We start from the raw sequence: 26790 nt of genomic DNA, 5'->3' as shown, positions 1-26790 counted from the left end.
ATATCATTTGAGTTATTATTTCTCAATGAAATGAGTGACTCAATTCTGTTGGAAAGAAGTATCCTACTGGTATAGGTACCGGTGGCCCATTTACACAACACAAGGCTCACCATTGTGAGCCAAGTTCACTGTCACTTTCCACTAACGTACTATAGTGCCCTTTACTAGGGTGTGAACCTAGGCTGTGTAAATTGGTAAATCTTCTTGACTACAGGGACCATGATTGAGTCTCACCAACTTTAACCAATACAAACATGCACTTTTCAGTGGGAGTCAGTAGATATCAGTCACCATTAATGTTGTTGAACAAACCCCTCTCTAACATAATGTTCTGAATTGTGTCTTGGTTGTGGCAGTCCTCAATACTCATGATAGAATGAATCTCGGCTTTCATCTGTTCACTTGCTAAATTTGATCAACCAACAAGGAAGCTTTTACCGTAAGTAACAGAAGCCTGTTTATTGCAGACCTAACTGGTTGAAATGGGTTCCAAATATATAAAAGAAAGGATGGTTGTTAAGGTATACGTAGCTGACCTGGAGATCATATCAAACCTATGTCTTTCAGCCTCTGAAGATTCACGGAGTACAGGTGCATTCAGGTGCAGACCAAAGGCAGGTCATGCTTGACCTGCATATCAGGTAATTGATTCACTATTCAATTCCACTGTCCTGCTTAAGCTCCAAGGGAAAAAATCATTTCATGTACAAGTGTATGCTGGCAATCATATTCCTAAATTATTTGACAATTCCTGCTTGACAAACCAAAACAGTGCTCTCACCTGGCCCTCTAATGTTTCTCTGTCCTCCATGGCTGTTTTCTGTAATAATCAGGCCATATAACATTAACCTATTTTTTTTAAAAGCTTATCCCAGGCCTTATTCCATGTTATTGTTACTGGGGGAGGGAACAGAAGAGTTAGGAGAGAGAACCTGTCCAACTTCCCCCTTTTTTCCCCATAGCCTTAACTTCCTACATTAGGGGCTCAATAAATGAGGACCCAGCTCACTTTCTGTTGTCCTACTTCCACTTGTGATCACAGTACCTCTCAGCTATGCTGTGGGCACACTGAGTGCAGTGGACTGTAAATGAAAACTTGTATGGCATCATTTCACTGACACTTATTATTACAACACAATTATTTGTCACATTTCTATAACTCCATATGCAGGAAACCATTCACCTGTGATTTGAATTTATTCATGTTCTTTGCATAGATGACCTGCATTAATTCTGATCACTTTCATTTCCCAATGTCGTTAGTATATTAATTGGCAAATTAGTTTGTGGTTGCCCAGATTTTTTTTAAAAAGAAAAGGCTAATGATAATTAACAATTTTGGATTGCACTTGCATTGGTGCTAGTTGAGCTTTTTTCTTGGCTCTTTCTAACATAATCTGAAACAGTTTGCTCTGGTTCCCCAATGACAATAAAAATAATTGAAGAGTTTTAACATGTATTTGGTTCTAAATGGAAGGAGCAATTTATATGGAAATTCTTCCCCCTTCAATGCATTTCCCCCCACCCCACAAATTGTAATATTCTTTGAGAATAGCTGATCACCAGGTGGCCCACTGGAATATTAATTGGTAGAGTTCTGAAATTGAGGGAAGCTTGAAGTTGTTGATTTCAGACATGGTTATCTCCACAGAAGGTGGAAAATTTAATGTTGTTTCTAGATTGCACATTGATGCTCCTAAATCAGGAGCTCATTAGGAATGGGAAGTTAATCGTCTACCCCCTATTAACCTCTCTTGTCTTGCTCACCAAGTGACGCAGAGCACCTGGGTATAATATGTGTTGGATGAAATGATGGTGAAGGTGTGGGAAGCATTTGGAGGCTGGGAGAGGGAGAGATGAAGATTGGGATGATAAAGAATTTTAATCAGAATAATTGCCTCTTTGAATGTGCTCATTGTTTAACCCCAAAAATAATCTCTTGGTACTGGTAGGAATTAATTGTTGCAGCCGTTATTGTTCCAGGGTACTGGTGGCAGGTTCAATTCAAAAGAGATTCTGTTCCCTTTTTTTTAAGCCACACATACGGTGTTGATATTGTTCATGAAATAACTTCTGCTTTAGATGATGAGAGTGGGTTTCTACTCCCAAATCTCAAGATCCTAGGAATCTATGATGTGAATTACCATGGGATGTTTGGTAATGCTACTGTTGTGGGTGTAGCTATGTTAATCCATTAGCTGGACACCTATGTATCTGATGGGTCTGATCACATGTGTAACAAAGATCTAGTGAGGCTAGCTTGTTTAACAATATACTGCAGATACTAGAAATCTGATTTAAGACAGGAAATGCTGGAAGTATTCAGCTAGTCAGGCACTATATCTGTGGAGAGAGTAAAATGGTCAATGTTTCAAGTGAATGACCTTTCTGACCAGTCCTGATGATCTGAAACACTAAACCGGTTTTTCTGTCCACGGATATCGGCTGACCTACTGAGCATTTCCTGCAAATTCTATTTTATTGAAGTGCTTTTTCCATGTGGGTGGGCAAAAATATTCAATCTCTTAAGGCTAAAAGTAATGCTTATATATTTACTGATCTTCCCAAAGTGTTTGTGGCTCGGGAAAAAGTAGCAAACCAAAAGCAAGAATTGCTGATTCAACATGGAGGAACCAAACCATGTTGATGGGTAAGTGACAAAGTGGTGAAGCACCCAAGTCTCTGGCTGGTGATTTGGCACTCTGGAGCACCTCTGCGGATCCTGAGAGCAGGTGTAGAGAAAATGGCACTTTTTAACAAACCTGGCAAGCAAAGACTGCTCAATTGTGTCGTATATCAGGCATCGCCCAAATATGCATGCCACACATTATTGCTTTTCAACGTGCTCCGCAAATATTAACTGGGCAAAGTCCTTGTGCAAAATTACAACACTTTCCTTGTCCTCATAAACTATATACAAAAAACAAATCATCTGAAAAATTGGCTCACTCACATCTTCAAACATTCGATCACTGTAACATGAAGACTTGCCTGTATTAGTTGTGGTTATTTGTTGAAGCTAGGCTGGGTTGGGCTTGTTGCACACCTGTCGTTATATATGTGATCCTCAGATCACTAAACTTACAGGGAAGTCTTTCTCTTTCCACTCTGATCCTTGTATTTAACAGCACAAACTGATTCTGGGGGAGGGTTAAGTAACAGAATGCAGCTTATAGAACTCTGCAATCCGTTAGTGTAAGCATTAGCTTGGGGTGAAAGCACCAAATGACTTGCAGTGTGGAACTGAAGAAGAACCAGTTCTGCTGATTTCAGCAGTCACATTGCTGGGACCATTTTCTCATGCACTGGAGTGACAATATTGGGCAGCGGTATTTTGGCTCCTCAGTGATGGGAAAGGAGATGAAATTGTCTGTGCTAACTAGTATATCATTTACTTGTTTCATGCATATAAACAGAAACACTAGCCTGGGAAAAGCTAGCGGTGGAGACGTTGAGGATTATGGTGCCTTCCGCCAACTGGGCCTTACCATTATTACAAATTGGCTGTAGTTTTCCTTGGGGGGGAAAACAGGGCAAACTTTGTATTGACCTGGTGACTGTAGATGCAGTTGGGCTTGGCCATTAGTAGATGGGTGTGCCAATATTTTCAGATATGGTTAATGACACATTTATAGGCACCACTAGTCCCCAAAGATGCATTTTATTTCACTTCAACCATAAGATACAGTATCCAAATAAATTGCCCTCAATAACTGCACCTTCACTAACCAACCATGGGGATCTGTAGCTGGAACCTAAATACCTTGTACCAGTAGACTGGTACCAAAATGATAAAATACTGCAACAACAAGAACATCCAAAGCTTGTTTTACTCCTCAAGCTTATCTTGGACCTGTTCAAAACGGGCTTTGCAGTGGTTGGGAGGTGGCGTGGGGGGCGGGGGGGGGGGGGGGTTGGGAGGGGGTTGTGGTTGGTGTCATGTTGAGGTAGGAACAGAGTTCCAGTGCAAAAACCATGAAATTGTACTAGTTACTCAAATATTTTGATATTCATCAGGAGCTTTACTGAGGCTGGTACAAGAGCTGCGCAAGCACACCAGCGGCTGGCGCAAAATCTTGGCAAAGGAGTTGAGTTGAAACCTGCAGAAGGCCAGATTATTTCCACTATGAGAGTTTGGTATCGATCACAAAATCTTCCTATTTCTGAGCCCCTTTTGACTAATCTGTAGCTTTATTCAACTTCATTTTTTTTGTAGAGGGAGGTTCAACAGCATTTCTTTGCGCAATGTTCTGAGCAGCAGCAGCATTTCATTATAAGCCATTGGGTCTGCGGGGTCAGTAAAAAAACAAATGTTTGACATTTTCCCCCAAAGCAATAGGCACTCCCTTTGTCATTTCTACAATGCTTCCTATGTTGCATGGAAGCTGTTGCAGAAAAAGGTACGGAACTACAAGGAGAAAGGTTGGATTGTTTGCTTAAACAGGTAGTGTGGAAATGATAGGTTAAATGGCCTGCTGTGCTGTAAACTTCAGACGCAGATATAAGCTATGACTTTGATTGTATTTGAACTGAGATTGCAGGTGTATCTGTGTCTGTAGTGCTGGGAGTGGGCTGCACTGAATATTACAATTTAAGGACCAATCCTAATTTACCCCTGCTCTTTGGGCATAGAAAACCCAAGCTGACTGGCTGCCAGTAGCAGAATCTGGCCAGTCAAAAGCATTTAAAGGTCCTTTAAGGGGTGGACTTTTTTTCTTCTGTGATATGTACAATGACTGGAAGGAGCAGCTGTAAGTGCTCATTTTGGTGTTGGAAATCAGAATATCCTGCAAGAGGAGATGCAAGAGGGCACAAAGCACCTCTCCTGCAAATGCAGCAGCACAGGATACCTGGAGGGAGATAGTGGAGCAGGTTTCAATGGACTCTGAAAGTCCAGTGGAACTGTGACCTATTCTTTACTCCAGGTACAACTGTAACACCCGCTGGTGAGATTAAGTTTGGAGGCACAGTGCCAGTGCTCTGCAACTATTTGGTAAATATCTCTCCATGATGGCTTGGAAGAATTAATGCAGAGGTGATCCAGGCAGTAACCGGATGATTTGTCCCAACATGCTGTTTGCTCCAGGCTAACGTAGAGACCTTGTCTGATCATGCTCTGTAATTTCCACACCTTCATTCAGATTCCACCACCAGACGCACCTTCTTATCCCATTCCCTTTCAATGTTCTGAAGGCAATGGGCCATCAGTGACCCCCTTTCTTTCTGCCCCACCCCCCCTCCGGTCCACTCTTCCACCTCCACCAAACACTGGCCTTGTGGCGTTTTCCAATGCAGCTGTAGGAGATGCAACACCCAAACAGTCCTTGCAGATGAAGCAGTGATTCACTTCAACTTTTTCCAGGTCTTGCAAATTGCATTCCATGCCCACAATGTAGTCTCCTTCAATCCACAGAGGCGACATTGAGCCTTCTGATTGCCTGTCACTTGAGTTCTCTGTCCCGTTTCCACTCAGATCTCTGCCTTTTGTCCTGTTGTTCAGCTAAGCCCTTGGGACTCGATATTAAATTCAACTATTTCAGATAACCTGCTTATCCTGTTTGTGTCAGAACTGATGTAATGTCATCCGTCTGTCACATTAGCTCAGCCTTTCTCTCTCCACAGACATTGTCCGTTTCTCTTGTTCCAGATTTCCAACTGATTCTGAGTTCTGCCTCCCACAGATCCAGAACATTCTCTTGTTTTTTATTCTCCGTCCTCATTCATCTGTCAACTGCAAAAAGTATTTGTGTTATGTGGACAACCTTGGTCTCCACACTATCACAGTTGTTCTCTCCACCCCTCCCCCTTTCTCTGTAATTAAAAGCACAGTTGTTTTCTCACCTGAGGCCTCCACTGCCTCATCTTTACCATGGACACCCAGACCCAATGTGCTTCCATTTCCCATCAGGAGGCCTTGGGGGCTCTCCATTTTCTTTCTGGAACGTAGATCGAACCAGTTCCCCTGTACTAACACTCTCCTCCTCCTGGTGGAACTTGTTCTTACCCTGAACAACCTTTCTTTTTATTCCTGTCACTTTCTAGGAACCAGGTGTAGCCATGGGGGCTCGGATGGGCCATAGCTACACCTGCCTTTTCACTGGCTACATGGAGCAGTCTTTTCTCCAACCTGCTCCGGCACCCCTCCCCAACTCTTTCTACACTACATCGACTGCATTGGTGCTGCTGACTGCACCCATGCAGAACTCATCAATTTCATCAACCTAGCTACTAACTTTCATTCTGCCTGCAAAACCAATTGGACTTTGTCTGAGACCTATCTCCCATTTCTTGATCTCTCCGTCTCCATCTCAGGAGGCAAACTATCCACTGACATTTTACTACAAATGCACCGACTCCCACCCTGTCTCCTGTAAGGAAGCCATCACTTTCAGCTTCTGTTTCTACCACCCCTCTCTCTCCCCCCCACCCCCCCCCCCCTGACCATCTGTTCTCAAGGTGTGCTCTTACATTCCAGGACATCTGAGATGTTCTTCCCTCACCTGCACTGTGGTCGATGGAGCCCTCACCCACATCTCCTCCATTTTCTGCACTTCTGCTCTCTCACACTGCCTCCTTCCCTACCCTCCACCTCCTGCGCCCCCCCCCCCCCCCCCCCCCGACAGAACAGGGATAGTGTTCCATTGGTCCTTCCTCTTTGCCCCAGCACATCATTCTGTGACACTTCCTCCAGCTGCAGTGTGATCCCACCACCAGTGACATCTTTCCCCACCCCACCTCTTTCTGCTCTCTGTAGGGACCACTCTCCGTGACTCCCTGGTTTACCCAACCTTCCCCCTCCTCCTCCCCAAGCACTTTCCCCTGCAACTGTAGGAGGTGCAACACCTGTCCCTACACCTCCTCCCTCACTTCCACCTAGGGACCTTAAGAAGCCCTTCTGAGTGAGACAGAAATTCACATGCACCTTCTTCAACCTGGTCTGTTGCATTCGGTACTCTCGATGTGGCCTCTCTACATCAGTGAGACCAAGCGCAGATCAGGCAACCACTTTGCCGAGCACTTGTGCTCTGTCCACAATGGTCGTCGGGAGCTCCTGGTTGCAAGCCATTTTAGTTCCCCTTCCCGTTCCCATACCTCAGCCGTCTCCACTGCCAGGGTGAGGCCAAACACAAATTAAAAGTAGAGCACCTTGTGTTCCGCCTGGGCAGTCTACAACCCAATGGCATGAACATTGAGTTCTTCAATTTCAGGTAACCTGCTCCCCCGCTGTCCATTTTCTCTCTCCTAATCTACCCAGGTCCTCTCACCACCCCTGCCCAGACCCCTAATCACACAGTTTCTCTTCCACCCCCACCCCCACTCCATCTGCCCATCACCTACATACACTCCTCCCCCCACTGTCCCCATCTGCTCACCTTCCCTCCCTTATTTGGTTCCTCCATCCACCTTTCCTATCAGATTCCATCATCTGCAGCCCTTTGTTGTCTTCACTGATCACCTCCCAGCCTCTGTCGCGATCTCCACCCTTCCCTCCCCAACCTGGCTCCATCTGCCAATCAACCCCTCCTCACCTGGATCCACCTATTGCCTGCCAGCTCTTGCCCCACCCCTTCCCCTCACCTCTTTATGCTGGCTATCTCTCATCTGTCTTTCAGTCTAGCTGAAAGGTCTCAACCCAAAACGTCAACTGTCCATTTACCCCTATAGATGCTGCCTGAACTGCTGAGTTCCTCGGGCAGCTCCTTTTTTTTGCTCCAGATTCCAGCACCTGCAGTCTCTTGTGTCACTTCTCACTTTACTCACTTTGCCAGTTTTGATGAAGGACCATTGAACCTGAAATGTTTACTGTTTGTTTCCACAGGTGCTGCCTGATCTGAGTATTTGCAGTGGAGAACTGGGCAAATAGCCAGCTCATCTGACTTACCCAGGTAGAAGTGGCAGGTGGGGGAAAAAAAGGCTCCCCAGTTGATGCCTCCTCTTTATGGGGCAGCCCTACTCACCCAGATCATGCAGCAGTCTGCTAAGTCCCATCTGCATCCTCTCAACTTTCCTCTTCTACCACTGCACCTACTTGCCACTTGAAATACAAATAGTGTGCAGAAAAAAGTTATTGTACATTAGGGAAAGCATATTTTCAAAATGTTCAAAGTACTTCAAGAAGCAAAAGGTGGGGCTTGAAAATCCATCCTAAGCTACAGATTTAAGAAGGCCTTACAGCACTTTGGGGGTGTCCCAAAGACATGACTTGAAATATTGAAATACAGGTTCTTTTTCTTCCACTTTGCAGAATTTCTCCTAGGTTTGATGTATGTATTTTGAAATCTTGTGTGATCCATCACAAAACTAACATGAAAAAGTAATTGAATAAATGTTTTTTCTGTAACCAGGTTTGGAGTTTTTTTCCATATAGACTGAACTTGAGCAAATGCTTTTAGGTGAAATTGGTTTCTTGCCCTTTCTTGTACTGTCCCCCAAAACCACCACTACCTGACAGGACAATTGGAGACTGCCTTGGTCTCTAGTGCTGCTCTTTAATAGGGCTTTGGTGGGTGCGACTTCTCCAACATTTCCTTCAAACAGTCTGGCCAAAGCAAATGTGCTAGTGGTTTTGACTTTGGGTTCCCAACCACTCTTTGATATCAGGACTGTGACTGCCTAGACATACTCATGATCACACGTGACCTTCACCTCACTAACTGACAACCCCAGATTAGTTCTTAAATTAGCTTTTAAATAATCCAAAAAAGAACACCAGTCTGCCAATACACTGTACATGCTGAGATTCTCTAAAATGGGGTTTCCTCTGTTATCTCTCCTCTGTAGTTACATTGGTGACTGTGAAATCAATGTTGAAGTAAAGAAGTATTTCTGCAAAGCTGGAGTGAATGGTATCCAGGTAGGTCACTTGACGGGAAATAGCAAGCTCAGTTGCCTTTGTAAATCTGTGCCCACTATTTTAGAGTATCCTTGTTGCAAATGACACTTAAAAGAGAATCATAATCTGTGTAAAATGCCACACTCAATGGCACAGTGGACAAATGCACTGTCATGTGTGAATCTGAAAGGTTCTACATTCACACCTTGTTTTCTGTTCTGATCACTCATGGCAACTGGCATAGCAATAATGGCACTATATCTCGTGTCTAAGTGCCCAGGCCAGGGAGGGGCAAAATGGGCCAAAGTCCCCATCTCGTCTTTTGATGCAAAGTGTATGGGTATAGTGTTGGATCAGATTTGATGGTAATGGATTCCACTAGATAAGAAGCACTGGAGCTTAGGGCCTTGCAATGACATCTTTTTTCAGATAAAACACTAACAGCACAAGATCAATTATTACAAATGCACCAGTGAGTAATATCGGCATCTGGAGGTTTGCAAGATATTACTGAATGATTTGACTGGTCAAGAGCTGGTAGTTGAAATGGTTTGCTGACACAGACATAATATGCCCTTGATCTTTGACTGACTTCTGTCTCACTATTAACTGTAGCAACTATAAACTTCTCCTGGATTAAACCTTTCCTAAACATCAGTGTTTCTAGGTAGTTGAGCTGTCAGCACATGGATTATTTGATTTTGCAACTAAAAGAAGAAAAAGAGTGAGGAAGGTCTGTATAAAATGTGGAAAATCAACTTATAAAATAAAGTTTTGCACTGCTTCACAATGGATATTTTCAAAACAAGAAACAAATTGAAGCAATTTTTTTTGTCTCAAGCAATGTTTCATGTAGATTGCCATACACGGCACTACACAAATGGCCAAGCACAGAAGCACCTATTTGTTTATGGGCATGGACAAGGAAATTCAGACCCACACTGGAGCAAGCACCAAGTAATGCACATGGATATCAGCTGCAGATATGTTTTGTGCCTTATGATTTAAAAACATTTGCTAATTATACAGACAACATCCAATAAAATTATGGCAAGAGCAAAATGCGCAGTCTGCAATCTGCCACCAGCAGCCAATGCACAGCCAATCCGCACTAGCAGCCAATCCGCAGCCACCCGATTGTACCAGTGACCAATTTGCAGCCAGCCCTCCTAGATAGCAAGCATCATCTGGTTTGCAGGAGCCTGTGGATGAGGCAGTATGGTGTCAACCACTGTAACAAAATGGTTGGTTTTAGGCAGGCCGTGCGTTTTTCTGGGTGCTCCGGTTTCCTCCCACATTCCAAAAAAAGACGTACGGGTTAGGAAGTTGTGGGCATGCTATGTTGGTGCCGGAAGCGTGGCGACACTTGTGGGCTGCCCCCCAGAACACTCTACGCATAAGATGTATCTCGCTGTGTGTTTCGATGTACATGTGACTAATAAAAGTATCTTACAAGAGCATTGGACTCTGAATGAGGTCAATGGTAGGGCAAAGAAACAAGCTAGAGAAATAGGAAAAGCCATGGGAACAGAAGTGGGAATGAGCAAGGGAACAGATGTTGGTACAGTTGACTGTGACTGTAAATCCCTCTAAGTATTGAAGTGTGGCATCAGAAGGAGAATCAGTGATTCGCCATGGTATTAAAGCATAATTTTACTGCAACAGCTGATATTATGTTAATCACCTGTTCAACACAACCATTCCATAAGAGGCAAGGTTGGGGAACAAACTGCTGGCCTTTCCAGTAATCTTGGCCATGATTCTGCATTTCTCCTGTGCTGGCTCAGAGACATTGATTTCTTCAGTTCCTTCAGTTGCTGACTTTAATCCATCTCTCCTGCAGCTCCATGGAATGCTTCGTGTGATCCTTGAGCCCTTAATTGGAGACATGCCATTGGTGGGAGCGGTGACCCTGTTCTTCATCCAACGCCCAGTAAGCATGTTGTGGAAGGGGAAAAAAAAAAGCCCCTGTAACAGAAGATGAGGGACTAGTGCAGAATCGTGTAACTAGGGATCAGTGAGATATTGATTTGATCAGAATCCAACAAGGTGAATTAAATTTTTTTTTTTGAAATTACTTAATAAAACCACTTGAACTGCTGGCTTTGTCAGTGACGCTCATATTTTGAGACAAAATTACTACATCTGCAGGTTTTCTGTGGAAGTTGCTAGTTGATAGTACTGCTGGTATTAGAGCTGTATTATAGTTAAGTTGCCATTTGTTGTGATCTACCTCTGACCTGTGCTGCTTGACTATAGGGAGATCACTGGTTCATCAGTTTAGCTGATGCAGCAGGGCTTGTTTTTATTTTATTTGAGAAATGTGGATCAAAATAAGATTTTTTTAAACCAACATGAATGAGACTTGGTGAACCTACACAAATTTGAATGCCATGTTAGTTTCAGAATCAAGTCTGACACTGAGAGCAGAATGTTTTAGTTGTGAATTGACACCTGTCTCTAATATACTAAATTACACTTGATATTCTGAAAATGATTCAGAAACTTGGTGTCCTTTCAGGTGCTGGAGATTAACTGGACAGGACTCACAAACCTGCTGGATATTCCAGGGCTGAGGTAATGATTGTTCGTAGGATCCCAATGAAAAACAAAGCTAAAATATTTGTAAGATTCTTCCAAGAACAATATGAAACTATATTCTCGAGTTCTAGAAGTTCCTCAGCTTCTTGGAATGAACAATAAGCAATCGTTAGACCAAAATATGTTGAAAAATGTAACTAACAATACAATTTCACAAATATACAAGATTTTGAGTCAGATGATTTAATGAGAACATGACATTTGTTTAGAAAAAGGGGAGTACAAGGTCCATTTGGAGAATCCTGTAAATAATATTTCTCATATTTTCTTATGCCTTGGAGGACGCCATTTGGTCCATTGATTTATGCTGGCTCTCGAAGCATTCCCATTCCCCCATTGACTTCTGTATAACCTGTTGTTCCCCCACATTTCCATCAACTCCCCCCAGACTCTACCACCTACCCACACACTAGAGGCAATTTACAGCAGCCAATTAACCTACCAACCCAACAGTCTTTGGGACGTGGGAGGAAATGGGAGTACCCGGAGTGGAGATTGAACCCAGGTCTCTGGAACTGTGAGGCAGCAGCTCTCCCTGCTGCGCCACTGTCCAGAAAGCAATGTGTCTGAAAACAATTCCAGGGAGCAGTTAAAACATTTGGGGAGCTATAATTACTATTCATTGTCCTGACCTCTAGTTAAACTCAACTTTGAGAAACCAGGCATGTTTTTTGTAAATCAGCCTACTTTAAAATTAACTGCCCCCTTCGGATTGTATTTTTTGTAGTGGAAGCCCCTGATGACTGTTCTGTTTTTCTCTCTCTATCTCCCATTCTCTTCCCTCTTACTCCACAAACCTTGCTCTGCCTCTTTTTTTTACTTGAACAGTTCAAAGTCTGACACCGTACTTATGGACACCATTGCCTCTTTCTTGGTTTTGCCAAACCGGATTACCTGCCCTCTTGTTGCAGAACTCCACGTGGCTGAACTCCGTTCTCCTTTGCCTCGGGTATGTATCACGACATGTTTTCACCAAATTATTACCAACAAAGTCATTTTCTGTAAAGAAATTACTCCAAGATCAGTTGTTGGGTTTTTAGTGGTGTGTCGCCATGAAATCGCCTATTCAGACACTTTTGAGATCAGCAATGCATTAAGGTATTTTGTAGTAATATCAGTGCCATGGAAATAGCTTGAACTTTTTGCAATAATAAAACAAGGACAGGGATTCATTTTGTTTTACTACCCAAGAAGTGAAGCACTTTGGATGGTAGAACACATTCATTTTTTGTTGTGTTGATTTCAATGGGATGAAAGCTGGTTCTATGAAAGGTGGGCAATCCACTCTCCCACCTTACTGTCCAGGCAATGATGATGGGATTCCTCCTCCCTTATTTTACTTTTAATTGACTTTACTGAATAGAAGTAATGTTCCAATGTCTGTGAATGTCAGAAAACTGAAGTGTAAATAACTTATTCAGGAAGTGAACCCCAGCTGGTGATACCACGACTAGAAGTGGGGAAATCCCAGCACTGTTGCGTTGTTTTGATATCATTGACACCAAGTGCAAGGTCTAATGGTGCTCCAGGTGCATGACTTGTAATTAGCTGCCTGTACTCAGTTAATCTGCATGCCAGATACAATAATCCAGCCCTTTCGAAAGGGGAATTTGAATTCATGCTTTTACTTTTAGGGAATAGTGCGGATCCACCTAATTGAAGCAGCATGCCTGGAGTCAAAAGATACGTATGTCAAAGGGCTCATCAAAGGAAAATCTGATCCATATGCAATTGTACGAGTGGGCACACAGGCATTCATGAGCAAGACTGTCAGTGAGACTGTGAATCCCAAATGGAATGAAATGTATGAGGTGGGTGAATATCATTGTGGTTTCACCCCAATTTTTCACTCTTTAAAAGTACAATTCCTGCAATTCTCAGGGCCTGGTAGGGCAGATTCTGTCATGTAATGGTTGTAGGAAGCCAGGATCAGAACTCAGATTGGTGCCAGTTGGGAATACTGGCATTTTCAGATAAATACTGGTCATCATTCCCAAGGAACTTTCTACTTCCCAATGGCGTACGGGTGGGTTAATTCGCCTGTCGATTGCCCGCTAGTGTGATGTGTAGGTGAGCGGTAGAATCTGGGGGGAGTTAATGAGAATGTGGGGACAATTTTTAAATAAAATGGGATTGATGTAGGGTCAGTGGAAACAGGTGGTTGATGGTTGGCACAGACCCGGTGGGCTGAAGGGCCTGTTTCTGCGCCGTATCTCTCTGACTATGACAACAAATCCTGGCTCCTGGTGGTTAGATATTACCAGAAATGCAATTCTATATTGAGTTTATTGAATGAGTATCCCAGCAGCCAATCTGTAGCCAGCCACAGGTATTCTAATAGATCTGAAAGATGAATGCTTGTCATACCTTGTGTGAGAAAGTTCTATTTTTCAAGGAAATGCAAGATATTTCCTTTGCAGCTGTTTCTCCATCCTCTCCTTCATCTCTCCGAGCCATACATAGTTGAGAGGGCATTAACCACCATTGACGTCCACGGGGGAGTGGGTGAATTTTCCTCTTTGGGACAAGAGTCCAAAGACAAGGTGGGACTTCCACCATCACTGTTTCTCCACCAGCTGCATAATGTAAATGGAGTAGATTCTATAGCACAGCAGACCCACGTACTACAGAACTACTTGCGCAGAAATTAGCTTAGTAATATATAGGGGGCATCAGTGTGACATTAAGATCAACCACATTATCTCTAATAATGCTGAAAGATTCTTCCTTCAACTATGCTTACAGCAATTGACTCCGCACACATTTACTCAACTATTTGGCATTTGCTCACCTGAGGTAACATAATTATTTAGTTTTCTTAATATTTAGACGAGGGTTAATGTCAAATATGTTCATGATCTCCCTTGTATTCATCACCAAATAACCCCTTCCCCTTCCCCTCCCCAAACACCTCCACATCCATTCACATGATACACAGTCCAAGACCAGGGGTGGGGTGAGAATCAAAAGTATGCGGATACACCCCAGACATCATGAATACTAGTGCTTTGCTGATTGATTAATATGTGTACAAGATTCCCCCAGGACAGCATTTCTTTTTCCTCTTGCAAAGGTAGTCAAATGGAACAGCACTGTTCATTATTAGTTACTAAGTTAACAAAACCTGTAAGTTCTCGGTCACGTGTTTGACTGAGCACATTGCTTCCGGCTCTACATGTCAGTAATATGGTAGAAATATGTTCCGCTTTAGACTTGAATGGATACATTTCCTTTATTTCCTTATTTTAATGAAGTGTTATAACTATACCGTGTGAAGAATCACCTGTATATTTTCAGGCCCTTTCAAACAGCAGGGCCATTGGAGAGGGGAAGGGGTTATTTGGTGATGAATACAAGGGAGATCATGAACATATTTGACATTAACCCTCGTCTAAATATTAAGAAAACTAAATTATTACGTTACCTCAGGTAACCTCAACTTACCTTTTGAAAGTTATTCACCAGGCAGGATCAAAGTTTTACTGTGCTAGACAATGCCGTCTTGTAACAAATTACTTTGAGAGAATAAAACAAAACTTCCAAGAGATGGAGAATTGGAAATTACAGTCCATCTCAAAACTAACCTTTACTATACCTTGTGTGCCCATTTTCTGACCCGTTTTCCGTACCCCACAGGTGATTGTCCATGAAGTTCCTGGTCAGCTGTTGGAAATAGAGATGTTCGATAAAGACCCAGATCAGGATGACTTCTTGGGCAGGTGAGAGCTCTCTGTATGTTTGTGTACACAGACACATCTACTGTCTGTGTTGTGTGTAAAGCTGTGTATATGTACACAGGTCATGTAGTGATCTGCATACAAGTACACATCAGTGTGCATTTTGTTTATAGGACTGTGTGTGTGTTTGGCTTTACATTAATAACTTGTGCCCACAAAGAGTGACTGCTTCTCAGGCTGAGGCAGGTTTAACCAGAGAATTGAGGCCTACTGTGTTCCTAGTTAAAAGGGACTGGACCTTGCCTGGATCACTACTGGGGAGTCCATCGTGAAAAATGAGAACATAGAAATAGAAGCAGGAGGAGACCATTCAGCCCCTTGTGCCTTCTCCGCCATACAACAAGATCATAGCTGATCTTCTACCTTGCTGCCAATTTCCTGCACTAACTCCATATCCCATATCTAATACCTATTTCCTCTCTCGTGAATATACTCAGTGACTGAGCCTCCACAGCCCTCCTGGGTAGTGAATTCCAAAGTTTCACCACCTTCTAGGCAAAGAAGTTTCTTATCTCTGTCTTGAATGGCTGATCAGGCGATATGGTGGGACAGTTGAGGAACAGTGGAAGACTTTCAAAGAGATTTTTCATGGTGCTCAACAAAAGTATATTCCAGTTAAAAGCAAGGACAGTAAGAGTGGGGAGAGCCAGCCTTGGATAACTAAGGAAGCAAAGGAAGGCATCAAACTGAAAGCTCATGCATACAAAGTTGCCAAGAGTAGTGGGAAACTGGAAGATTGGGAAAATTTAAAAAAGCAACAAAGAACCACTAAGCAAGCAATAAGGAAAGGGAAGATAGATTATGAAAGTAAACTAGCGCAAAATATAAAAACAGATAGTAAGAGCTTTTATAATTATATAAGGCGGAAAAGGGTGGCTAAAGTAGGTCCCTTGGAAGACGAGAAAGGGGAATTAATATTGGGTTATGCGGAAATGGCCGATTTTGTGTCGGTCTTCACGGTGGAGGACACGTCTGACATGCCAAAGAGATGTTATGGATGCGATGGGAGGCAAGGACCTCAATACAATCGCTGTCGCTAAAGAGGTAGTGATGAGCAAACTAGTGGGCCTGAAGGTAAACAAGTCCCCTGGTCCTGATGGGATGCACCCCAGGGTACTGAAAGAAATGGCCGAAGTTATAGTAGAAGTGCTCGTGATAATTTACCAAAATTCTCTGGACTCTGGGCAGGTCCCAGTGGATTGGAAGATAGCAAATGTCATGTCACTGTTTAAAAAAGGATGTAGGCAAAAGGCAGGTAATTATAAGCCAGTTAGCTTAACGTCTGCAGTCGGGAAAATGCTTGAAGCTATCATTAAGGAAGAAATAGCGAGACATCTGGATAGAAGTAGTTCCATCAGGCAGATGCAGTGTGGATTCAGGAAGGGCAGGTCCTGTTTGACAAACTTACTGAAGTTCTTTGAGGATAAAATGAGCGCGGTGGATGTTGTATACTTGGATTTCCAGAAGGCATTTGATAAGGTGCTGCATAAAAGATTTGCCCATAAGATAAGGATGCATGGAGTTGGGGGGAATGTATTAGCATGGATAGAAGATTGGTTAACTAATAGAAGGTAGAGAGTTGGGATAAATGGGTGTTTCTCTGGTTGGCAATCAGTAGTGAGCAGGGTGCCGCAGAGATCGGTGCTGGGCCCACAACTGTTCACGATATACGTTAACAATTTGGAAGAGGGGACCGACTGTAGCGTATCTAAGTTTGCTGATGACACTAAATTGAGTGGAAAAGCAATTTGCGCAGAGGATGCGGAGAGTCTGCAGAGAGATATAGATAGGTTAAGTGAGTGGGCAAGGGTCTGGCAGATGGAGTACAATGTTGGTAAATGCAAGGTCATCCACTTTAGAAGGAAAAATAGAAGATCAGATTATTACTTAAATGGTGAAAGGTTACAGTATGCTGTTGTGCGGAGGGACTTGGGAGTGCTTGTGCATGAATTGCAAATGGTTGGTTTGCAGGTGCAACAGGTTATCAAGAAGGCAAATGAAATGTTGGCCTTCATTGCTGGAGGGATTGAATTTAAGAGCAGGGAGGTTATGCTGCAACTGTACAGGGTACGGGTGAGGCCGCACCTGGAGTATTACGTGCAGTTCTTGTCTCCTTACTTGAGAAAAGATGTACTGGCTTTGGAGGCGGTGCAGAGGAGGTTCACCAGGTTGATTCCGAGGATGAGGGCATTAGCCTATGAGGAGAGGTGGAGTCGCCTAGGGCTATACTCGCTGGAGTTCATAAGAATGAGAGGGTATCTTGTAGAAACGTATAAAATGGATAGATAGATAGAGGCAGGAAAATTGTTTCCACTGGTAGGTGAGACTAGAACTAGGGGACATAGCCTCAAGATTTGGGGAGAGTAGATTTAGGGTGGAGATGAGGAGGAACTGCTTTTCCCAGAGAGTAGTGAATCTGTGGAATTCTCTGCCCAGGGAAGCAGCAGAGGCTACCTCATTAAATATATTTAAGACACAGTTAGATAGATTTTTGCATAGTAGGGGCCACGGCCAGATCAGCCATGATCTTATTGAATGGCGGAGCAGGCTCGAAGGGCCAGATGGCTGCCGCTGCCTCCTGCTCCTATTTCTTATGTTACATAGAACATAGAAAAACTACAGCACAATTCAGGCCCTTCGGCCCACAAAGCTGTGCCAAACATGTCCCTACCCTAGAAATTACTAGGCTTACCTATAGCCCTCTATTTTACTCAGCTCCATGTACCTATCTAACAGTCTCTTGAAAGACCCTATCGTATCCGCCTCCACCACCATTTCTGGCAGCCCATTCCATGCACCCACCGCTCTGAGTAAAAAAAACTTACCCCTGACATGTCCTCTATCTACTCCCCAGCACCTTAAACCTATGTCCTCTTGTGACCACCAGTTCAGCCCTGGGGAAAAGCCTCTGACTATCTACCCTATCAATACCTCTCATCATCTTATACACTTCAGTCAGGTTCCCCCTCATCCTCCGTCTCTCCAAGGAGTAAAGGCTCAGTTCCCTCAACCTGCTTTCATAAGGCATGCTCCGCATTCCGGGCAGCAAGCTTGTAAATCTCCTCTGCATCCTCTCTATGGCTTCCACATCTTTCCTGTAGTAAGGCGACCAGAACTGAGCACAATACTCCAAGTGGGGTCTGACCAGGGACCTATATAGCTGCAACAATACCTCATGGCTCCTAAATTCAATTCCCCGATTGATGAAGGACAATACACCATATGCCGCCTCAACCACAGAGTCAACCTGTGCGGCCGCTTTGAGCATCCTATGGACTCGGACCCCAAGATCCCTCTGATCCTCCACACTGCCAAGAGTCCTACCATTAATACTATATTCCGCCAACATATTTGACCTACCAAAATGAACCACTTCACACTTATCTGGGTTGAACTGCATCTGCCACTTCTCAGCCCAACTCTGCATCCTATCTATGTCCCTCTGTAATCTCTGACAGCCCTTCAAACTATCCACAACACCCCCAACCTTCGTGTTATCCGCAAACTTACTTACGTTCTTACATATCACTTATTTTATGACCGTAACCCCTAGTGACACCCCAGCCAGGAGAAACATCATCCCCACAACTACACTGTCAAACCTCATAAGAATTTAATAGCTTTCAATGAGATTTTTTTCTTCTTAATTCTAGAAAATGTAGAGACAGTCTGCCTAATCTCTCCTCCAAAGGACAAACCTGCCATCCCAGGAATCAATCTGGTGAATCTTTGGCACATCACAAGTATTTTCTTCCTTGGATACCGGAACCTGTGCACTGTATTCCAGATGCAGTCTCACCCAGGCCCTACGTAATTGGAGCAGGATATCTTTAGTTTTGTACTTAAATCCTCTTGCATAAATGGCCAACACACTGTTTGCCTTCCTAATTGCATTCTGGTAGGTTCTTTCATGTAGGTTCTTCCTTGGGTATGCTTTGTATGTGGTTGTTCCTACCTCCCCAACCACCGTCTTTGTGGCCCAGCCTTCCTCCCTTGCTGCCGACTGGATCTTTTGCCAGACTTCTACTGATCACCCCCTGAATAATTATTCTTACCCACCCCTCGATCATCTCATCTCAATTCTTCCTCCCCAACTGTCCTTGTTCCCAATTACTTCTAGAACTCAGATCCTTTGCAATCATCACTTTTCACGAAGACAGGAGATTGCAGAAGCAAGGCGTTTGTTCAAATTCTCCAGTTAAGACTTATTCTATCACACATGATAGAATAGGGCTCATGTACAATAGAATATCACAGGCAGGGCCCTCAAATAAAGCTGGTAGAGACCTGCTGCACAAGGCTGCCTCAAATTTTAGGACAACTACATATGATGTGTGTCTATTATATTTAGTAAAATATTATAAACAAGTTTCCTCTTACAGTAACTCAGTTGGGCTGCTCGGGTCACCTGTTGAAAATAGTAAATATATCCCAGCACCTTCCAGATGACTCCTACTGAAATAATCATGCTTGCTGATATCTATTTATTTTCATTTCAGAATGCAGCTGGATCTTGGGGAAGTGATGAAAAATCAAATTGTGGATGAGGTAAAGATTTACAGAGAGTCAAAGATAACTACTGGGCAGGGACAAAGGGGGTGGGGGGAAACACTGTCTTCATAAAAAATGAATTGTTAAAACTAAAAAGTTACTTTTGATGGTGGTGTATAAACCTTTAACAAGTCATACCATGTTCTTCATTCTACTGTGTTAAAAGAAGTGTTGACCTACTCACTTTAAGGAAATTAAACTTTCCTCTAAATTTAAGGAAATTGATCTGTATGTTTGCTACTGTCATTTCTACCCTTGTTTTGTTGTGGAGCAAGGAGACCCGGAAGAGTTGTGGCATGATGTAATTTGCATCATGTTTTGCCAGATCATTTGCAAGTAAAATATTTGCCAAACTTTTTCTGAGAAGTTAAAGTTGTCACTAATAGTATGTGATTTTATAGTTGAGTAGAAGGAGAGGCTTGAACGAGGGGACATAGTTACATGATTAGTGGGCAGTCACTTAAAACTGAGGTGTGCAGGAATTTCTTTATGCAGAGAGTGGTGAATCTATGGAATTCTCTACCCTGGAGGTTTGTGGATGCTGGATCACTGGGGACTTTAAAGAGGAGATAGGTACATTTGTGGAAGGTTTGGGAATGAGGGCTATGGGTTACTGGCACAGAAGAGGAATTGAGGCCTGGGGCAGATCAGCCATGATCATGTTGAATGTTGGGACAGGCTTGAGGTGGCCTACTCCTGCTCCTATTTTCATGTGTCCTTTTTGTGTATGCTTTTTGCCTGACTCCAACCCTCTGTCTATTTTCTTACGTAGTGGTTCACCCTGAAGGATGTGGAGAGAGGAAAAGTTCGTCTGAAACTGGAGTGGCTGACCCTGTACTCTGACCCAGCAAAACTGGAGCAGGTAATCTTTGGGCTGTTAGTGCCTTGCATTTGAAATCACAGTGCCCGATGGAAAGTGCAGTGATCACAACTGATACGTGACTGTGCGTAATTTGGAATTTGGTCTATTCTTAGTTCAAATTGTTAAAGAATTGAATTCTTAGCTCAAAACTAAATTAAAATTTAATCAGAAGTAGACAAATCACTCTGCCTCGCCTTTGAGACAATATTTGACTCGGCTTTGCCTTCCTTGTTTTTGCTTTTGTAGAACATGACTCATATACTGTGAACCTATAACTGGAATAGTGCCAGCTAACCATTGATAGTAGATCACAGGAGACTGATTCTCTATTCAGTATCACAGAGAGGACTGTGGATCGTGATACTGAATGAGCCCCATAATTAAATCTTGTGCTTCAGTGATGTCCTAAACCACATGAATGAGTTTAGTAGATTTTTAAGAATTGTGCATCCCTATCAATCTTTCTCCCTTACCTTACCAAAGCCTCTGGTATCTCATTCAAGTCCCCATACTTCATGTGAATTATATCAGGGTATTCTACCGAGGGGGCATCAAAGTCATGTATAATCCTGTCCTCCACACGTACACTTTCCATCATTGGTCATTGGTTATCAGGAGCAGGATCTTTGGCTGGTCCTCTTCTTCTTAGTTTTGGAAGGTTTGAACAGTTATACCACCCTTTAACCACTGTGCATACTGAAATTAGCAAACACAGCCTTGACCAGGCATTGAATCCTGGCCCTCTGGTCTGCAGGACTTAGTTCAGTTGATAAAGGTGGTGTATAACTATCAGAGATAGCAAAAAATCTTGAGATAAGTACAACTTTGTTGACTCATTTGTCTTTCTAAATACATACAGCAGTATAGTGAACAGTTAAAAAGAGCTCAGTTGACTGTGAGGTCCCATACTCCTGAAGAATGCCACCTGATTCGTGGGATAGTATAAGAAGACAGTTCAACTTGTGTTGCACCTTTAGTGTAATAAACATGGTGAGGCACTTCACAGGAATCCCTGAACGTACATTCCAGGAGCTAACTACTCGTTGCTAAAAAAAACAATTTTCCTCATGTCACTTTTTGTTCTTTTGCCAATCACCTTCATTCTATGTTCCCTCATTCCTGACCACTCTAACATTTTCCAGTAACAATTTCATTGTTGTATTTAAAATGAAAACTGCCTGTTTAATGCTGTAATTTCCTCCTTCTGCCAATGGAGGCACTGCAGTTTACACAGGCAGTTTCCATAATGAATGGGCACATAATAACTAGGAATGGAAGTGGACAAGTAAGGAGAGTATACAACTTTTCAAATAGGGACTGTGGGATTCATTCAGCCTGCATCTACTAACTCTACTTCGACACATTGTCCTGCATATCCGACACAAGAAATGTACATTTTGCAAAAGGAAAGTCGCGCATAACATTCCAGTCGATGTAAGAGTTTCAAACTTTGGGAGGGCCTTCACTTAACAATACCCTGACAAGGGGGAAGGGGAGTAAATTAGACAGCAAGCCATTGTGAGGCCACAGTGTACATCCAGCATAATTCTGGTACCAGTAAAGGACTGACTCCATGAGCATAAGGCATGAGCTAACTGAAGGATGCCAGACAGGAAAAGGCCAGCTACTCTGCCTTGTTTGTTCCAAAGATGAGATGCCACTTGCTTTGTTTGATATTCCCCACCCACCTGAGTCCATGTGATCTCTGGGAGAGGGAAAAAGAACAGATAAAAAAGGGCAAGTGGGGAAAGTTCCTGTCTGACAACCTTGGGTGGTTCAAAGTAGTCCAAGCACTGTGTTAGTTAGTACCCAACACTTATTGACATGATCCCACCCCAGCCAGTAACTAAGGTGCTGTATGGCCAGTGAAGTGTGTTGGGTGGGGGGAAAAAAGGGATTCTACTCCTTCAGAATTAAAATTTAATAGAATTGTGCTTTTCTCTTTAGGCACTGCTTGTAAATAACTCCATTGCTGCACAGAACAGTGAGGAACCCTCTGCTGCCATTATGGTTGTCTATGTGGACCAAGCACAGGATCTCCCGGTACGTACAATGGTTGCGGGGTGAGTGGCTTTGATCAGCAATAGATTCCATTTCACAGGTGAACTAGTTAATAAAACACCACCAACACATTCGAACCTCAATGTGTGCATTACCTTGTAATCCTCTTGCATTGGATTACCTTGTGTCTTTGTCATTAAGGTTTGCAGTCCTTTGATCTGCCAGTCGTAAGATTTGCCAAGCAAGATACTCCTAGTGACAGGGCCAGCAAGCTGAATACTTTACCAGTGACGTGAATGCAAGGTGATAATCAGAGCCAAGGTGAAGATATTTCCATTCTCCCTGTGACAACGGGCTTATCTGTGGTTTAGCAGTAGCTATTTTCAATCACAGGAAATCCTAGACTCCAAGCACGTTGTGTGCCAGTCCAATCATGCTTTTGGGATAGACTTGGAACAACTCAAACTGGGCATCCATGAGGTGCTATGGACCATCTTCAGCTGCAGAAATGTCCACCCCCACAATCTGTAACCTCATCACTCTCACTCTACTGTGATGATCAAGTCAGGGGATCAACTCTGGTTCAATGAGGAGGCAGAGGGTATGTTGGGAGCAGTACTAGGCATACCTAAAGATAATAAGGTGCAGGCCTAGTGATGCAATACAGGACTATATCCATACTTAACAGAAAATAAACAGCATGTAGCAGACAGAGCTAAGTAATCCCAACAGATTGGATTACTACCACATCTAGTCATGAATTGTGGTGGACAATTAAACAGCTACCTGAAGGATCTCTTTTGTAGCTACAATTGAATCTGCCTCCACTACTCTCCCTGGCAGTGCATTCCAGACCCTAACCCCATACCCTTCATGACTTTACCCTGCACAACCTTCTCTGCTCCAAGGAGAACAACCCCTGCTTCTTCAGTCTAGCCACATACTTCAAGTTCGTTATTCCTGGAATCATTTTAGTAATTTTCTTCTGCACCCTCTTTAAAGCCTTTACATCATTCCTGAAGTGTGGTATCCTGAACAGGACACTATACTCCAGTTGTGTCCGAACCAGTGTTTTATGAAGGTTCGTCATGACTCCCTGCACTTATACTCTGTTCATAAAGGCCAGATCCCACATGTGTTTTTTTAAACTACCTTCTCAACCTGCACTATCACTTCTAATGAACTGTACACATAACCCCCAGCTTTCCCTCTTCTTGTACCCCTTTTACAGTCATGCCCTCTACTTTATATTGCCTCTTTATTCTTCCTACCAAAATACAACACTTCACATCTCTCAGCATTAACTTCCATCTGCCCATTCCACTAATTAGTCCATATCTCCTTAAAATCTGTTACTATCCTCCTCACAGTTCACTGTGTCTCCAAATATTGTCATCTGCAGATTTGGAAATTGTGTCCTCTGCACCCAAGTCCAAGTCACTGATCTAAAGGAAAGTAGTGATGCTAGTACCGACCCCTGGGGAACGCCATTGTAGACTTCCCACCAGTCCAAGAAAATGACCTTTCACCACCACTGTCTGTTTCCTGTCACTTAGCCAATTTTCTATCCCTGTTCTTTCAGTCCCTTTAATTCCATGGGCTTCAATTTTGATGACAAGCCTATAATGTGACACCTTATCAAATGCCTTTTTGAAGTTGATATCCTCTTAAAATGACACAGGGAGACCCTACAGTCCACCAGGCCCATGCCGGCTGGGTAACCTACAATGCCCAATTAAACTAGCAGCACATTCTTTGGAATTTGGGAGGAAACCAGAGCACGTGGAGGAAACCACATGGTCGTGGAGAGAATGTACCAACTCTGCACAGGCAGCACGCAAGCCCAGGATCAAAGGTACAGTTGATCTGCTATAGAGCACATCAACTGTATCTTCCTCATCTGCTCTTTCTGTTCCTTCATCAATAAACTCTAGCAAGTCACATGATTTATCAACTTGTAACCCAACCAGAGTCACAACTACATCTTCCTTTGCTGAGATTCCAGCAGTATCTTATTTCTTGGTGAAGAGATGATAAAGGAATGTAAAAGACAATTACTGTAAACCCTTTAGGCCTCTACGGGCTTTGAGAAATCTCAGCCTGCAGCCTAGCAGAGAATCATCAGGGCTTGATATATACAGTAGATGCTAAAGAGGAGCTGCCAGATGAGAATCAGGTGTCAGTTCTGTGCAGCTCCTGGGAAGGTGATCCGGGGAATCTTGGTTCCCCTCCAGGCTGGTTTCCATCCCATCTGTATTTCCATTCTTCTGACTCTGACTCTGTCTCTGTCTCAGTCTTTTTCCCCCTCTGCATCCACCTCCTGTTGTTTCATTAACTCTTATTTTTCTTTCCACAGCTAAAGCAAGGGACGAGGGAACCAAATCCCCTGGTACAGGCTTCACTATTGGACAAAACCTTCGAGAGCAGGGTATGAATGGGGCACTTCTGGGTCTATTGGTTAAAATGAACACTGTATACTTCAGAACCCCTTAACAGAGACATGGAAAAAAAAAGGGGCAAGGATGGAAGAATTAGAGGGGAGGTGAAGATTTGCATTTTTCAGCTAGAAGGCAGTCAGACACACTGCCTGAAAGAGTGTCGGAGGTAGAAACCCCTTCTCATGTTTAAACAGTATTTGAAGAGCTGTCATTTGCAGGGCTATGGACCCATGCAGGAAGGTGGTATTAGGCTGGGAGCTCTTTTTTTTACCAGCATGAACACAATGGACTGAATGTCCCCTGTTTTGTAGATTTTCTATGATCCCATGTAAAATAGAGCAGGCAAGAACTACCAATGTATGCTATATGCCAACCCATTCACAACTCCTTGATGATCACATCCTCAGTTTCCTTTCCTTTCAGATGATTTTCCATTATCATTAACATGCAGTTCACAGTGGATTCTCCCCCAGGATATAATCCATGGAAAAGAAACTAGTTAATCAGTTTTGGTGATGTTGGTTGAGGAATAAATATATATATATAACTGTAACTCTTCAAAATAGCACCCCAGGGTCTTTTGAAACAAGCTGAGAGAATAGACAGGGCCTCATCCAAAAGACAACACCCCCAACAATGCAGCATTCCCTCAGTACTGCACCCCAGATTTCTCTGGAGTGCGACTTGATCCCACAACCCTCTGACTCAGAAACAAAAAATGTTGCTCACCAAGCCAGCTGATACTGTAAGACAATGGAGTATGTACAAGTAACTACCATCTCACAATGCCAGTTACACTTAGTTTTTTGACAGACAAAGTTGACATTGTTTTGCCACTCTGAGATTTCACTTTATTACCTCTTCCCACAGACTGTATATAACACAAATGCCCCAATCTGGGAGGATGCCTTTACGTTCTTTGTTCAGAATCCAAATCAACAGGAGCTCGATATACAGGTATTTTTCGTAAACTTACCAGAAGTGATGAAAGCAGGTTTGTGTTAGCTGTAATTTAACAATCTGGGTTTTGCCTAAGTACTGCACACTTGCAGGAAGTTAGAATAGCGTCTAACGTTTTCTCCAAAAAGTTCCTTTGAATTTCGCATTTTGCATTTCTCTGTGACATCACTGTGGAAATGAAACACTTCCTTACTTTTCTGGTAAACGACAACAAAATGCATTTATATCGTGTGTCTAACTTAATAAAATGGCACACAACATTTTGCAAGAGCTAATGAGACAAGAGTTGACACTGAGCCACATAAGGGGACGGTCAGAGAGTTGTGTTTTGAGGAACATCGTAAACAAGGCAGATTGGTTTAGGGAGGGGAATTGCAGAGCAGGGCCAAGGCAGCTGAAAGTATGGCTGCCAGTGGTGGAGGGGTTAACTTGGACAGGAGTAAACCATGTAAAGTCACATTGATGCAACTTAAAATGAAAGTGGTGCATGGCACAGACTAGGAAAAATGGTCAAGAGACTCTGGAATGCACCACCGAAGTTAATCATTGAAGAAAACACCAGTGTTTGGAATTCCGTTTGAGCCTTTTCAGTTCTACTGGCATTACTGAGGGGATCCATTCATGTAAGTGAATTTCTTCCAATCAGCAGAGTGGGAACAGCTCTAAGGAAATTCCCGCCTAATATTCATGTTTGAGAGTCAGTTGGAAAGGTGGTTTAAATAAAAGAAAGAAAAGGGGATATGAAACTGGAGCAGGCAGCTCGACTTACCGCTCGTGGAGTAATTTGGAGTAGTGGGCAGCGTGGCC

The 26790-nt window shown here is 43.1% G+C and overlaps 1 protein-coding gene across 2 annotated transcripts in view; it reads left to right on the top strand.

The window, feature by feature from the left end:
- esyt1a (extended synaptotagmin-like protein 1a) overlaps positions 1-26790 on the top strand; it is a 108095-nt gene that overhangs the window by 58229 nt on the left and 23076 nt on the right. For both annotated transcript variants that reach the window (XM_052009574.1, XM_052009575.1), the window contains exons 4-15: positions 568-641; positions 8782-8854; positions 10677-10766; positions 11355-11410; positions 12263-12383; positions 13069-13245; positions 15071-15153; positions 19671-19719; positions 20495-20584; positions 22532-22627; positions 24942-25013; positions 25894-25980. In XM_052009574.1, coding sequence (XP_051865534.1) covers positions 568-641; positions 8782-8854; positions 10677-10766; positions 11355-11410; positions 12263-12383; positions 13069-13245; positions 15071-15153; positions 19671-19719; positions 20495-20584; positions 22532-22627; positions 24942-25013; positions 25894-25980 — 1068 coding nt within the window. The remainder of the gene's footprint in view (positions 1-567; positions 642-8781; positions 8855-10676; positions 10767-11354; positions 11411-12262; positions 12384-13068; positions 13246-15070; positions 15154-19670; positions 19720-20494; positions 20585-22531; positions 22628-24941; positions 25014-25893; positions 25981-26790) is intronic.

This window comes from Pristis pectinata, chromosome X (genome assembly GCF_009764475.1).
Source record: "Pristis pectinata isolate sPriPec2 chromosome X, sPriPec2.1.pri, whole genome shotgun sequence".
Classification (NCBI taxonomy): Eukaryota; Metazoa; Chordata; class Chondrichthyes; order Rhinopristiformes; family Pristidae; genus Pristis; species Pristis pectinata.
Note: the sequence above shows the minus strand (reverse complement) of the source record. Positions and strands in the feature narration are given on the sequence as shown.